Raw genomic sequence first — 16280 nt, forward strand, 5'->3', positions numbered from 1 at the left:
AATTCTCACAAAAAGGACAATCCTGTAGCATAACAAAAACATCATTCCACATTCATCTCACACCGTGGTTAACACACGGAAGATGAAAAGTAATGGTGTTCTCCTGTCACATATCAACCATTGACAAAATTCAAATCAGTAGGTTAATTGTACTTGTCTGGTTAGGAGCACTTAGTTTATAATATATACTTAGAACCCCAGAAGCTCTTAAAATCACGTAAATAATTATTTTACTTCACAGAGGGCATCATTTGCACTTATTCCACAGTGACCCTTACCTACGTAGCGTTCCACATCTAAAACAGAGAAAGTTGGTGGAGGAAGTCTGAGTCCCAGGCCATCTAATTTAGGAACCATAATAGGAACATCAAACCCATGTTTCTCCAAGTATCTTTGTGTCAGTTGGCTTCCATGCATTTTCAAAATGACTTCATCAGCACTAACAAAAAAGAAATTCTGGAATATTAACAGAAGAGCATCCTCCAAACACTACTGGAAAAAAAGTCACAAATTCAAGAAGGACTGGTTGAAATGGCTACACTTGAACCCCACACCCCACACCCCCAACTGAAACCCATACTACTATCAAGTTAAACATTAACTGAAAGACAAATAAACCAATATAAACTCCTAAAAATATTTATTGTTACGCATAACCTGGTAACTCACTGTATTTCTATGTGATTTAACACAGTAACTTAAAAGGAGAAGGAAAAAGAATTATCAGAGAAAACATTAAAATACATTCTGATAACAACAGAAAGTCCTTTAAAGAGTTATAAGTTACCATAACATGTGAAAAACAACCACAAACAGACTGGGATGATTTCTGCTACGAACAAGTTTCTCTACATTCCTCTAAAACATGAGAAAATGAGTAGACTACTAGCACACATAAGTGTTCTCTGTTATCTGGTATCTCCTTGCCTGGATTATAGTTTTTGACTGTTCAGGTGCAAAAAAAACCCAGAAACAAAACAAAAAAAAAGCCAGCCACTCATGCTGCTGCGTCCACTCTGCCTTGCTGAGGGATATCAACAGATTGGAGCACTGGATGATCAGCAACAGCTGAAGTTCAACAAAAGGAAAATGCCAGGTGCCACAGCAGGAATGGAGTAATAGTGGGCATAGGTATAGACTGGGAGATGAAGTGGTTAGAGTAGCACAGCAGAAAGGGATCAGGGACTAATAAGAAGAGCACAAGGGGACTCTAAAGGAGGAGGAATCATCCTAGGCCTTTGTATTTTCACCTAAATGTTAAAGTGATCTTTTGTACCTTGGGAATGAGCGAGCACGCAGCTGTTTAACAAAGGTCCGTGTTCCAGCCTGCACCGGTTTGGAGCCATCATCCAACTCTGTGTAGTCATGTCTGTGCCAGTTCCTTCTCTTTTTCACTACAAGTTTCAAAAGGATTAAACTTTGAATTAGTTAAATCAGATGGCTCAGATTAACAGTCACTCTGTCAGTGAAGCAGGCATGCCTCAACGCCATCACAAAGACTAACAAACTTTATTGTTTAAACAGGTGAAATTGTCCATCTGCAAAGAAATGCAATCTCCAGAACACCTGACAATGATCACCTACTCTTCTACAGCCTCTTGCAACTGAGAACACACAATGATTCAAAATCTCATACTCAGTGCAAAGCAATGAATACAGTATACAGTAACAGCCTGAAATGTATCCAAATCTGAAGTCAATGAAACTAGAATTTTCTTTTCCTAAATCTCAAACATTTTTTAATAAAGAGAAGAATCCTACCTCTTCAAGATCCTTACGCTTCCTTTCACGCATTAACACAGAATTAATATGACCTTATCTCATTGTGCTATCTGACCATAGGAACATAGGTACATACAATCTGATAATACCATTATTCACCACTGCAATCTGCCTGAAACAAAAACACCCTTCTTTTATTCACTACTTATGTTTCCATAACAATGTTAGGCATAAGCTATCCTGACAGGTACAATCTTCACTCCGCAAGCACAATACTTATATTGCAAGTATTGCATCCCAAAGCAATGAACTTCTGAGTTGTTTCAAGCTGTTATTCACCATGGCAAAAATATTAATGAAGAACAAATAATAAATCAATGTTACGTGATAATTTTGGTAGCCTGATAATCCAATAGTAAATAAATTGCATGTTTATCAGCTCCTTATATTTATGGGGCCAACAAAAATGAGTGAATTCATTTTCACAAAAACCGTCGTGATGGACTCCCACTGAAAAACAACTGATACTCAAACAAGGAAAAGCTATCGTAAAGCACAGCAGGCTCCATGCAGCCTCTTCATTTGCATTTTTTCCTCTTGAAGTGAATCAGAGGAAAAAAGTGATTTATGACTTGGTAAACATACCACCTGAGTTCAAATTTTCATTATTTCCAACCAAATTATTTCATTACAAATATTTAATTAATTCATCTCAATCAATCACCCACCCATTCTGTACTTTCACTTATAGAGAACAGAAACTCACTACTTTGAAAGGAAGCCTTCATTCATACCATCTATCTGTTAGCAAAAGCCCTATTAAATTCCTAACAGGTGCTTCAGCAAAAAGGATCTCTGACAGTCTTCAGCCTGCTGTCTTGCTATTGATTTACCAGTTCATCACATACCACACTAAGAAATATAATAAGCTAATTATTAGGTGGTTGTGTTTCAACATCCCCCCGCCCCCCAGAAATCCACCACAATTAAGACAAACTTTATCCCACCGCATTTAATGGTAGCTACTGGAAGTCTACCCCAATATTTACTGTGACTAGATCTAGAATGAAATGACTAACTCAAAGCAGAGATTTAGTTCCCTCTGCAGACGAAACACAAAAGAAGATAAAGCTGCTGTCACCTGCCAACAGAAATGGTCTTTTACAAAACACCGTGCAAAACAAATATACCCCAGCTAAACAATTACATTCATACAGATCTTAAGGAAGAATTCATCCCTACACGTATCGAAGTCATGATGCACCAAACTCACAAGAAGTCTGCACCATACTGAAAACACAACTAACAGTAACAGGAGTCAAAGGATTTTAAAAGGGGAAAAAAAAAAAAAAGCTTTAATGCTGCTTCTACAGAAGTATCAGTTGCTTATATAGGAATAACTAACACATTACAGCCACTAGATGAGAAATAGTTATTCGTATTGATAAGCTGTTTTCCACAGAAGTGACAAAATGTACCCCTTGGAAGACACTTAAGAGAATGAAGTGACATTTATAGCTGTTTTCTACCCTTGCTATCAGTGCTGAAGAGCCTGCTAATGAGCCAACTATCCAAATACAGTAAAACTTAATAAACTTGGCTCTGTTATTTATGAAGTTTTCAAAGCCATTGTCTCAGACATAAATAATAATACAAGAAATTAGTGGCTAATAGTAATTTGCAATGGAGTAGCTTCTCATAAATTCACTGCTGTTCTAACAGCTCATTAAAGCTGTAAGAGGATATGGCTGCTTACGAGATTTTATAGCACAAAACAAACTTTTTAAAGTCTGACCTTCCAACACTTAAAAAACAAATTAAAATTCCCGTACTTAGTACTTGCAACATATATCATGCTTCCATAAATAAGAGAATGCTAAAAAACATAAAACAATAATGAAAACTTTCTCTTACGTTCTGTAACTTTATAATTCCTTAAGACAATACAATAACAGTTGCAAGAAAAAATATCTAACCTATGAATTCTTGCACTCACATTAAAATAAATTAAAAAGAAAAAGTTAAAAGACATAAAGAACTGCCTTCCCTCACTCACAAATCCCTCAAATCCAGTGAAAGGAAAGCATTAACCCTTGTTCCTGAAAAATGAGGCACAACCTGCAGTGACACTGTAAATACGCACCGAAAGCACACTACAGAGCTACAGAGGGGTTGAGAAAAGGAAAGAGGTGTGCGGAAATTTTTCACAAAAAGCAATCAGGAACTTCTAAATTATTCAGTTACTTCTAAATTATGTTCCTTATACATTCAAAACAGTGGACCAATAATTGTATCTAGCTTAGGCAAACTCTATTCCTCACCTGCCCATGCTTGTCTGTTTGCCTCACACATCATACATAGACTTGAAAAGGGAACCACCAAGATGCACTTGCATCTGTATAATCAGGCCCCAAATCCTGTGAGAGGTCCTTTACGTGATACCCACTGATGGAAAAGGCAAGAGAAATGTTAGCGTGGGAAGAGTGGAAAATTTAAAGGAGTACTCAGTAGCTTTCTTTTCAGTACTGGAACTTAGCGAATTAATTTTGTTAGATACTGAATGAAAACCCACTTGGTAATACAAAATGTATGTTGCTTGTATGTTTTTAGTAGAACTTTTTGCACAATGCTATTTGATTATATTGGGTCAAACACACTAGTGCTTATCAAAATCATAAACGCACTTGTCCTCCTAAATTGAACACAGTTGAATTCCAGCCTCCCTCAAAACTTCTTTGGACAGAGTTTAGAATACAAAGTCGTAAACAGAAAATGCACTTTTTACTTACATACATAACTTCGTATGTTTCAAGCAGCGCAGCGCTACTGCAACATTTGAAGTCATAAAACATCAGTCTCTCCCAACTCTAAAGCATGCTGATGTCCAAACCACAAACTATCAAAGATTTTATTCTGACAATCTAGCTCAGTACAATTAATGAAACTGCAGATGAAGACATATTTCAACGTATCACTTGGATAGATAAGTGGTATGTCTGAATCTTCCACTAAATCTGGACTATCTACTCACTTGTGGCAATATGAAGTAGTAAGGATAATTTTTACTACATATTCTTTTGTCTTTTGAAGAAACCATCCAACACAGAAATGACTCTTATCTCACTGTCAGATTGTCACAGGTGAAACAGAGCTAGCATGAGAGCTAGAAGCCTCTGCATGACAAGAAAGGCTATTCACAGGAACCAAGAGGATGGTGAAGAATACTAGTTCTGCCAAACCAACGAAAGGACGAAGTTCCAAACTTCCAAGATTTTCAGTATTTTTAAGCCTGATATGAACCCCTCCTTCTATTCCATCCTCCCAGCCCCAGGTTTTCAATGGTACACACACAAAAAAGAACAAACAGGCAGGAAGGTAGGAAAATAAATGGCTGATATTTGTATTCTTATTTACAGAAGACACACACGGATTTGTAACTGAAAAAGAACAATACAATAGTAAAACTACAAGCATGTAGAAGAGCACTCATCTTACCTTTAGCCCCTAACCTGAAGGTAGCTAATACTGAAGCCACTGAATATAACCTACATACAAGATATTTATCATACAACATGTTAATTACATTAATAATTGAAATGAATCACACTGCTCACACTCCACAAGACCACCAGTGATAGTGCAGTGATTTAAAATGATTGTTTCTAAATGGCAAATTCAACTTTGTAGAGCTTCTAGATCATTAGCTGGCTATAAATTGTTATAAGGTTTTCAAGCAAAACAAAAACATACATTAAAGAAACACAAATGACCACAGTGTGTGGATACTAAGCATACACAGACATTTTTTAGGTTTGAACATAGAAATTCATCACTGGACAGGTGAAATTCGCTTTCATGATACTTCATTTGAGAATTTGAGTTGAGAGGGAAAATCTAAGCACTTAGATAAAAGAGTATCCCTGCAGTAGTCACAGGAAGACAAAAGTATTTGCTTCCTAAGTCCAATGTTAACAACCTTTCTACTTCAGATCTCTTCAGCAAAGCTATCTATTGAAAGAAGAACCAGAGAGGCCTCTCTTGACTCCATGTTCACATGTGGCAACTCATAAAATCCCATGAGGGATTTGGCAGAATTGTATTTATAAATCAGATACCTGGAATACACGGCTGTGTAACTCCAGCTCCAATTCTCAAACTTCACTGGACTGTTATGGAATACGGCCTTTAAACTTCAAGAATGCAAAAAAAGCTAACTTGAACATTTTCTCAACATTGCCTTACTTACTTCTCAAGGTATTCGAATTTTGATGATTAAAATACAGAAATTTTAAGCAGTCTTTTGGAACTTCTTGTTTGTTTGTTTTGTTTTAAATAGCATGCAGCAGGAGAAAACATCACTACCTGTAATTATTATTTTTTTTTCCTTCTGATAATGATTTCCTAATTTTTGTCTCCCTTTCAGCCAAGTACAGTTTGCTTTCTCTTAGCTCTGTGCACTTTGATTTCTCTTATCTATAGCTATGGCTTATATTTTATTCTATCTGCATCTTCAGATCAAGGAGACTCTCAGGAAAAGACAGCTTGTATGTTTTGTTGTTATCATCGTTGTTATTTTTTATCAGTTCAAAGCTAGTCAAGGAACCAGTAACTCCTAAATAAACTCATCTTGAACATTCCTCTGAACATTTTTTTTTTCCAATTGTACTTGGAGAGAAAACATTAAAACTGTAAAATAAAATCTGAATAATGCATACTTACTTAGAGAAGGTCCATGGAGAACTGCACAGTTGGGACAATGGTACAGATCGATGTCAACAGCATGATGCTCCTCTACTCCAACACAGCTGCAATAATATTTTTTAAATGTTAATGAGAATACATGCAAGATTTATTTTTCAGGCTAAAAAATAATTACATCTCAAGTCTGATTAGAACATGCTTAGTTTACAAAATCATAATGAGCTTCCAAATTATCTCAACTACTGTGTTGCCACATAAATTTTGACTAATAATTTATCATTGAAAAGAGAATGCCATTTAAAATTACAGAAAAGGAAATAAGAATTAAGTTCATTTAAAAATGAGTCCGCAATATATATCAGTACCCTCTACTCCCAATAATCTTTGATCCTAATTACAGTAAACAGCGTATACAAAATCATTCAAAGTCGCTTCATAAAAATATGTAAGTCTACTTGCTGACCACTTGTAGAAAGCATCATAATTTTTTTTTCCATATTATTTTTTCTTATTTCTACAAAAAGTACATAATTGACTCCTATTCCCCAAGATGATGAATAATACTTAGGTATGCTCCCTGAAATTTTAACCCTACTAGTACTAGGTATGTAAGTTACACAAGTGATCACACAAATCATACAGTAGTAACACTGTTCCAATTTTAGAAATCCCATTTATAGTAATATTTTCCTGGTGAAAATGTTCTGTTTAATTTTTTCCCTATTTAAACAGTCAAAATGGGACTGAAGGCCTTCCAAATAGTCATGATAAAACATCTAAACAACGCCACTTTAAAACCAGAGGGACAGTCTTCCAGAAGATGAAATACTAGAAATGAACTGAAGAAGCTAGGCTTTTGCAGAGAAAAAAATCCCAACTTACTCACAGAATCTGAATGCTGACAGACTTCTTTCTCTAAAAAGTTCGTTAAAGTTTAGAAAATTGCTGACTTTATAACAGAGAAACAAGACTACAACACTGAATATTTACACCACAATTACATATTTCTATTTAATGTATTCAAGGAACGTGAGAACTTGAACATTACTACACTGAAGTAGCCACTTCACATTAGAAGTGTAATGACAGCCAAAACACTGAAGCTTTGAAACGATCTGTCTTCAAGTAATCTTTTCCCTAGCCTCACAGTGCCAGATCTGCTGACATGATCCAATAAACGTCAGTAAATACTACTAGAACAACACACTAGTCAAGCATTCAAAGGGTACCAATGAGCCAGTCAAATCTGAGAAGTACCTCTCAATGAGAAGTACATCATTCTGAATTCTCCATCAACAGCTCCAGCTGTTTCTTTCACTTATCCATTCATTGAACTCCACATGTAAATTAAGTCATATAGCTTTTATAAAAAGTACATTGTTCTAAAATCTAAATATAAAACCCAGCTGCTGAATAAGTTGCATTATAATTCTTGCAATATTTCATTTCTCTTTTTAAGAGCACAACCACAGAAATTGTTACTGCATGATCATTCAGCTGACATATAAACAGAGACAAAGGCAAATGTGTTCTTCAAAAATGCATATCCCATCTCTTTCTGCTTATATACTCTATTCTCTTTTTATAGAATATATCAGTGTTTCAATCCGAATTTCGTAAGGAAAATGTTTTAAATATACACTCTGAAAGTCCCAAATCAGAAGGCTAGTTTATATACACACTTGAAAATGCCCATATTTTAGCTCAATTTCTGATTTTCTAATAGCTGAAGGTATTTCCATTGGACTGTATCTTGCTCAAGTTTGTGTAGTTGTTCAACAAGCCACAGTGTTCCATGCAAAAATTTCACTTACTGCCTTTATTCCTGTTTGTTGGTGTCTACCTAACCCATCTGCCACTCAGATTAACTGGCTAGCAGCAAGAACTTTGAAAAGCACAGCAATAGTTCCTCCAGGACTTGACAACTGTCATATTCTGTATAAGACTGTTAATTTTATTCTCTTACAAAACATTCCAGAGAGCCTGAAAATAAAGCAGAAATAACTACTAAATCACATTCTCCAGTTTGATTAACTCCACAGCCTTTGTGTACAGCAATGGGTGACACTGGAACAGTATCAAATAGTAGGTAACCACTCTACAAAGAAAGCAAACGTTTTCTGTCTACAATTTATGTTCTAAGCTCAAAACTAACTGGAAAGGCAAAACACTAACTGGAAGACATGGGAAGGGAATACCAGCAGATACTTAATTGATGCAAAGGGCACATGAGGTTCCAGCACCTGAAAGAACAAGCAATGACAAGGAAGCCACACAGTCTATCCATCACACACAGCACTACTACTGGTCACTTTGCTGAGTCTCTTTCCGCAACATACAAAGACAAATGTAACATTAATCATTTCAGCTACTAGCGAATAATCAATTACTGTGATAAGTACAACTCTGGACCTCCAGCATCAAAGCAAGGTCATTAGGAGATAGCAGAGAGCCTGGAAAGCATTAACACAGCAACACTCCCAATCCACCGGTTGTTTTCCTGGATGAAATATCATTATTATCCTTCACCCCTCCGCCCATTTGGGCTGAAATATCTCCAGTATATATTACCTCATTTCTGAACTGCTCATCTCCTGCAGGGAAACTGAAGACTAATCCTATAGTATCAAGGCAAGGTCAGCAGGAGGCAGGAGAAGAATTTGGGATGTGCTATGTTTTTTCACACACAAGAACATGCCCATTCCTGGCAAGAGAAGAAATCCTTTGCTACTCCAAGTTCAAGAGACCAGTTTTCCAGATTAAAGTCTCAGGAGAAAGTGAATGGTCTGGCTTTAGCCTGAAGTTTCTATCTGATTCTTCAAATTCTAGCTATACAGAAGGAGGGCACATAAAACAATCTGATGAGTACTATTTAATACATGGGATAGATACTGATATATCCCAGCTTCTACTTCAAAGAAAAATAATTCTTCTTTCACACACACACACAAAAAAACACACCTTCTTATACAAATGCTGTTCTCTACTGCAGCAATGCTATTAATTTAGATATTAGTAGATAATCTACTATCCTATACTCTTCTTAAATAATTTCACACTTAGGCTACAATGTCTCATGCAATACAGAAGTCCAAAATCTTTCACACTGAGCCTATGAGGCAAGGTTTTAGTTGCAGGGGAGGCCTCTGTGAGCAAAGCCTACCAGCTGCCCCACGCCACATCAGAGCCAACTCCAGCTGCTCCTAAAGGGACTGACCACTGCCAGAGAAGGCAGAGACCAGACTGAAGGAAGGGGAAAAACTGCAGTGAAACTGCAGCTCAGGGAAAGGAGTGAGAAAATGGGAAAGAAACCTAGCCCTGCAGCCAGCAGTGTCAGCGCAGGAGGTCCTCCAGGGCAGAGCTGAAGTTCTCTGCAGAGCAGGAGAGAACCATGGTGGAGCAGGCTGTCCCCCTGCTGACCATAGCAGCAGCTTGAGCAGATCTACATAGGGCATATCTCCATGCACAGTGTACAGAAGGTGCAGGGGGTGACAACAAAGGATTGACAAACTAATTGTCAGCAGCCTCCATTCTTCAGTCATTCTTGTAGCTCTAGTCTGTTAGCAACAGGCAATAAAAGTTACATTAATCTCCCTTAAGCTGAGTTTGTTTTGCTCATGAGACTAACTGGCAAGTAAGCTCCCTGTCCTTAACTCACAAGCTGTTTTCACTGCATTTTCTCTCTTCTGTTTCAAAGGGGAAGTGAGGGAGCACCATGGACTACCTATGGGTGTGAAACATTTGAGCCTGTTTAAGTGCTTCTGTTGGTCTGACTGAAAGAATCCAGGTTCAAGAAGAAAAATTAAAAACAAGGCACTCTTGATTCAAGCCTTTATTTTTCCACATCCTTAAGAAGGCAACATTACTTGAAAAGTTGTTTCACTTCATTAAAACAAACTATATATGTATATATATGATACTATTACATAAAATTCAATGTATATAAAATGGGAATGAATACAAACATTGCACCACAAAGGTAATAGTTGTCAAGATACAAGAAGTTTGGATGACCTATTGTACAATTAAGAGATTAATAGTCCTGATTATCCAATGATAGCAAGATATTCCTCCTAGACAACTCCTTGTATTTCCTACATACAGTGCATACTGAAAATAAGAATCTTAAATTCAGAAATGCAAGCAACTCCTGATGATCTAGTAAAAAAAAACTGCAGAAAACAGATGGATCATCCTCAATGTGGAAAACATGAATGAATGCCTTAAGAAGCCAGTTCCCACACAAGACACCATTTTCCTTGATTCAGTCTCCTATTCCTTCCCTCCATCACTTCATACAATTATCATGCTGAAAGATGCCTCAAAGGATCATCCAGTCAGAAAAAATCTCTCCCAGTGTAACTTTGGACCCATTGTCCTCTGTCTTCTCCATGTGGCTCCTCAAGAAGTGAGCCTTCGTCATCTTTGTAGCAGCCCTTTAGATACTGGAATACCGTGATGAGATCTCTCAAAGCCTTCTCTTTTCCATAGCAAAAAGATCCAATCCCTTTCATCTTTTTCCTTCTAGGGCAGACTCTCCAGCCCACTTTGATCGTCTTTGTGGCATGCCTCCAGACCTCATCCAATCTGTTCACATCTTATTTGAACTTTGGGGGCCAGAACAAGACACTACTCCATGAGTATTCTGGCAAGCACTGAGTAAAATAATCACATCTCTATCTCTACTACTAATATCCCTACAGATTCAGTCAGGGATCCTCTTTGCCTCCTCTGCTGCAATGCCACACTCCTTACATCAAGCTTGTTGTCTACTAGGGCCTCTGGGTCCCTTTCAGCAAGGCTGCTCTCCAGTATTTTATTAGGTCATTTCATATGCTGCTTAGAAAGCACTAATGATGTGATGTCTGTGCCTGCCCTGAAGTTGTAATAGACAGAGTGAAGGAGTTATTTTCTTCACTATTCACCCATTCACTAATCATCAATTCTGAAAGCACAAGAGCTATTCCAGGCAGTGGAAGCAGGGATGTGTGGTCTGAGAACAGAGGGATGCCCTTCAGAGATGGGATCACAAAAGCCAAGGAACAGACGGAAGCAAATTTGGCAGAGGTTAAGAAAATTAAGAAGGGAATCTATAGGTACACTGGTCAGAAAAAAAGGGTAAAGGAGTACACACACCCCTCTGAGAAACAAGAATGCAGAAATGGCAACAATAGACATGGAGAATCACAGAATTGTAGGGCTTGGAAGGGACCTCTAGTGATCATCTAGTCCAACCCCAATGAATGCTGAAATACTCGAGTTTTTTTGCCTGCCTTCACTGGCAGACAGGCTTATCACATCCCTTATGCTCCTGAAATGACTCCTTTCCACATCTCTTGACTCCTTGTGCAGTCAGGGGAGCAAAATCCCTCACACCGCAACAGTAGAGCAACTCCAACACTGCCTCATGAAATTGAATGTGTATGTCTACAGGGCTGGACAGCTTGCACCTCAGGGTCCTAGAAGAACTGGTTCATATGATTGCCGAGGCAACCTCCTCATGAGCCCCTTGCTACAGTACCGTGTCCAGACTAGGGACCCCAAAACTAGAAAGATGCAGAGCTATTGGAGGCGGTCCAGAGGAGGACCACAAGTATAACAGAGGGTTGGAGCACTACTCCTGAGAAGAAAGGCATAGAGAACTGGGCTCATTCAGTCTGGAGAAGAGAAAGCTCTGGGGCAATTTCATCAAGGCCTTCCAGAACTTAATGGGAGCTCAAAAACATGAGGAAGACTGTTCTTTTATGCGGTCCTATAATGACAGCACAAGAGGTAATGGTTTTGAACTAAAAGAGGGGAGATTGCTGGGTGGGAATCCTATTCATGGCAGGGGGTTGCAATGGGATGGGCCATCCTATCATCAAACAATCACTGTTAATCCTACTAGAAGAGCATCCTCACTTGAGTATCTTCAGTTAAGACTCAGGTGGTGCCCAGGTGGAGCAGATCTGTGGATCTAAAGGGCTTTACTTGAGTTTCCTTGCAAGGTGGGATTTCTCCTTTGGCAAACAGATAAATTCTTCTCTTGCAATGCTTTGGGTTGATAAGCCTTAGCATTTCATTAGTATATTCATTTCCACAGTAAACTCTGCCAGTAATTTGCAAGCCAAATAATGTATTTAAACAAAAGAGACTCTTGAAAGTCTTTCCTTCAATGAGTTTCAAAATATGCTTGCAATTAGCTCTACGACCCTGAAAGAATTTCAGCTACTGCCTCTTCTCACATACCATTGAATTCAATTCTCTAATCTTTTCCTTTGAGTGCTCTCATTTGTTTTTTAATTTCAACCAGTAACTATGGCATGTCTGATACTGCTCAGATTCTTCCTCCTATCCTAATGACCACTATTTGGCTAATTCTCACCTTATTACCCTTTACAGATCCTCATGCCCAGATCAACCTGCTTCAAAAGCAACTTTTTCACCTCTTTTCATTAACAAGTAGAACAGAGTCTAACAGACTTACCCTTCTAGACACAACTGTACTACATGAGCAGTTTCCCCACGTTAGCCTCTGCTTCTCTCAACACCAGCATGACACTTTGTTCTCACAAGCATCACAGAGAAGAGGAGGAAACAGGAGGAAACATGTTATGCCGTCATAGGAATATCTACTGATTCTTCAGCAGCTTACACACAGATTTACAGCTCAGATGCTTTTTTCTTCAAGTCTCTTACCTTCTTAGGGTACACAAGGATCAGACCAAGAGATCTCTTGGTTTTCAGCAGTCTGATCCAAACTATGGCTTTTTTTTTATTGACACTGCAGAAAAAAATGCAGGCTCAGAATTCTTGATAGTATTTTTAATTAGACACACTTAACATGTTTTTTTAAACTGTAAAATCACTAAAGATTATATAAGATCCCCCAATTCACTCCCAGAATAAACAATGTGGGTAATCTCCTTTTCCCTTCTCCGCTATCCTATTCCTGAGTAGGGACTTGGAACATCCAACAACACCCACAGCCTTTCCTTCCTGTGTCTCAGGGAGCACTGCAGGCATTATCTGGTAAAAGGAAGAAGCAGCAGCTCACACCTTGACATCCAGTAGGGAAAAAATAAAAAATAAGCCTGGAATAAAGGGAAAATACTAGGGGTATTAAAGCATGTTCCCCTCTACTAGGAATATATGGTTGTAGACAGTTCATAGCAATCTAAGTTCATTTCCTGTTAACTCCTCGTGAAAGAGCAAATGTACAAATCCCCCCCCCCCTTTTTTTTTATTTCCAGTTTGCTACAAAACAGCTAAGATAAACAGATTGTGAGTCCCTGTTGTGTCTTGAGAGAAATGCAGAAAGGAATAAGTAAGCTCTTGAGCCAGCAAACATTCATTAGTAATGGGATGTCCTTAACTGTCCCAAAACTGTAGTGACTACCTTGGGGCACAGTTCCACTGAGCACAGCTGTTGCTGCTACAGGAATGTCCCACTCTCCCTGCTGCACCTACGTGACCACTGATTATTGAGTATCCCACCAGACACAACACACGAGCACCACGCGATAAATCAGCTCAGCAAGCCAATCCACAGCAAACTAAAAAATAGCCACAACTCACTTTTTTAGACAGAATCTTATTGCTAGGGTTTCTAAAGTTATGTTTATAACTTTTAACACTTGAGTTATTCAAGTGATAACTGGTTATTTACCAAATATAAAAGCTGCTGGTATTTTCAACACACTGTTTGAAAATATTCTGGTTTATTTCATCTCTACACTATTTTATCTTTCTGCTCAGTTACAGGAAAAAAAAAGCCAGTTTAGCCATCTTATGCTGACAATATAGGCATATAAGAAGATTGACAGATGCCTTTTATGTATCAGACCAGTACTGATAGATTCAGATCATCACAAAGTTCTATTAAAATACTGAGCAAATATCTATGGAAGAAGTAAGCAAGTACTACAGTAAATTTTTCAGTTTTCCAGTCAACAAGATCAGTCTGCCATTGCTACTTCCAGATTTCTATCTGTTTGACCTCAACAACAGCCAAAATACTATTGCACATACTGCTAAAATTAAGTAGCAGTTGCAAGTTATGCAAACAGCATTTGAAAGCTCAGCTCCACAGAATGGGTTCTGAAAAGAAGAAACTTAAGAAATAAAGGAGCAATGGAACAAAGCTATTAAGTTAGATAATGATATAGGTTCAGTTACACACAATCTTCTCCCTATGTTTAGGGTATAGGTGCGTATTCAATATAATCACTGCAGTACTTAAAAATCTCAGGAAAACAACACTGAAAGACGTTGATTCTTTCATTCAGTAACTCCACTCAGAACATGAGTTGATAAGTTTTTGAGAATGCATATACACGTTTTTCCAAATATCAATAAATTAACAGTACAATGCAACTGCTAGAATTTAAATACACTGCTAGAATGAAGAGAGAAAGGACCATTACTTTCACACAATATTGTGACAACTGGTACAATCAACATAATTATATGATGAAAAGTGTTATGTGGAAAGCTGATTTTTTACACAATGGAAAACCTGCTATTATTAAATTATTGTATAGCATTATAAATACTACAGGCTATAAATTGGAGGGGGCACAATTTTTCAAAATGCAGCTAAAGTAAGTACCTGCTCAGATTATCCAAAGGGCTTTACATTCAAAAATGTCCACTGAAGGCAAACAACCTTTTCAGTAACCACGTAAGTGTCAGGAAGAGAGACAGTCTGGCTTAATTCATAATGACATTAATCATCATGGATTACATGAAGCAGTTTAATGAGAGAAGTAATTTTGCTGGGAATGATTTCATGACAAGGCAGAGTTAACCTCACTGAACTACTTCTGTTTAGTATCACCTACTAAGCATACACAAAACTTCTCTCTCCTTCCTACGTAAGCTGACATTTCTGCTCACTCTTTCCAGCTATACTGATTGCATTAAGCTGCTTTAAGAGAACATTTACAATTAGTTTTTGCCCCTGTCCTTCTGAAATCATTGTTTTACAGAAATTAAGGCCTGAAGGAACCTAGGTCATTTATGGCTATCATATCGAGGAGATCAGAAAAAAATCACATTCAAGTAAACTACAACGGACCTGAAAACTACGCAGTGTATCAGTGAGAGCAGAGAGAAAAGGGCTTTTAAAAGTTGCAGTTGTATTTAAAGGACTTGTTTCGGTGTGAAAATGATTAGCTAAATAAAACAGGATGACACCAGCAAGTGAATCACAGCTTGCAATTTACAGAAAAGAAAGTGAATAGAAAACTACACCAATCTGACCTGAAGCAAATTTCTTCTGCCCTTTAAAACAAGTAATCAGCACAACCCTTCACATATGAAGTAAAGTGCTCCACTCAGGAATTCAGCCTCTTTGCTGCAGCTCACACTCCCACTGCCCTCCACTATTCTCCCAGCCTGACACCAAGGAAGGGGAAACCAAGGAAGAGGAAAATCAGTTGCCCAATCTTACTTCAGATACTGTCTTAACAGGCTTGTAACTACTAGATGCATATTGAAGTAAACAAAAGCTATTCTATCCTCTCCACAAGCAGAAAATAAAAGGCTTAACAGAAGTTCTAGCAGAATCCAAATCATATGAGCACAGTCAACACAAATGTCAGTACTGGTCACAGTGCAGAGTTTGTAGCAGGTTTGTATTCCTGTTCAGTGGTAATGCCCTTCTGTACAACAAGCACACATACCAGTTATTTGGTGCTAGGAGAGAGGCCACTAGAAGAGGAGGAAAGGATAGAAATTAACTGAATCACAAGCAGCCTTTGAGGAGAAACTGAGGTTCAGCCCAAAATGACAAGTTCCAGGAAGCAGTGACGTGATACAGCTTGCACTTATTTAACAGCTGGCAACCACTAGAAGAGGCAAGTCACTCACTTATT

General features: G+C 38.0%; 1 protein-coding gene across 1 annotated transcript in view; it reads right to left on the reverse strand.

Moving 5' to 3' along the window:
• The window catches only part of KDM7A (lysine demethylase 7A), a 54100-nt gene that overhangs the window by 24236 nt on the left and 13584 nt on the right, over positions 1 to 16280 (reverse strand). Inside the window, exons 2-4 of the mRNA XM_065743152.1 lie at positions 6442 to 6527; positions 1277 to 1394; positions 279 to 439 (exon numbers count right to left, since the gene is read on the reverse strand). Coding sequence (XP_065599224.1) covers positions 279 to 439; positions 1277 to 1394; positions 6442 to 6527 — 365 coding nt within the window. The remainder of the gene's footprint in view (positions 1 to 278; positions 440 to 1276; positions 1395 to 6441; positions 6528 to 16280) is intronic.

The sequence above is a fragment of the Cyrtonyx montezumae genome, unplaced genomic scaffold, assembly GCF_038088225.1.
Source record: "Cyrtonyx montezumae isolate F1298 unplaced genomic scaffold, pur_monq_1.0 scaffold_3, whole genome shotgun sequence".
Taxonomy (NCBI): Eukaryota; Metazoa; Chordata; class Aves; order Galliformes; family Odontophoridae; genus Cyrtonyx; species Cyrtonyx montezumae.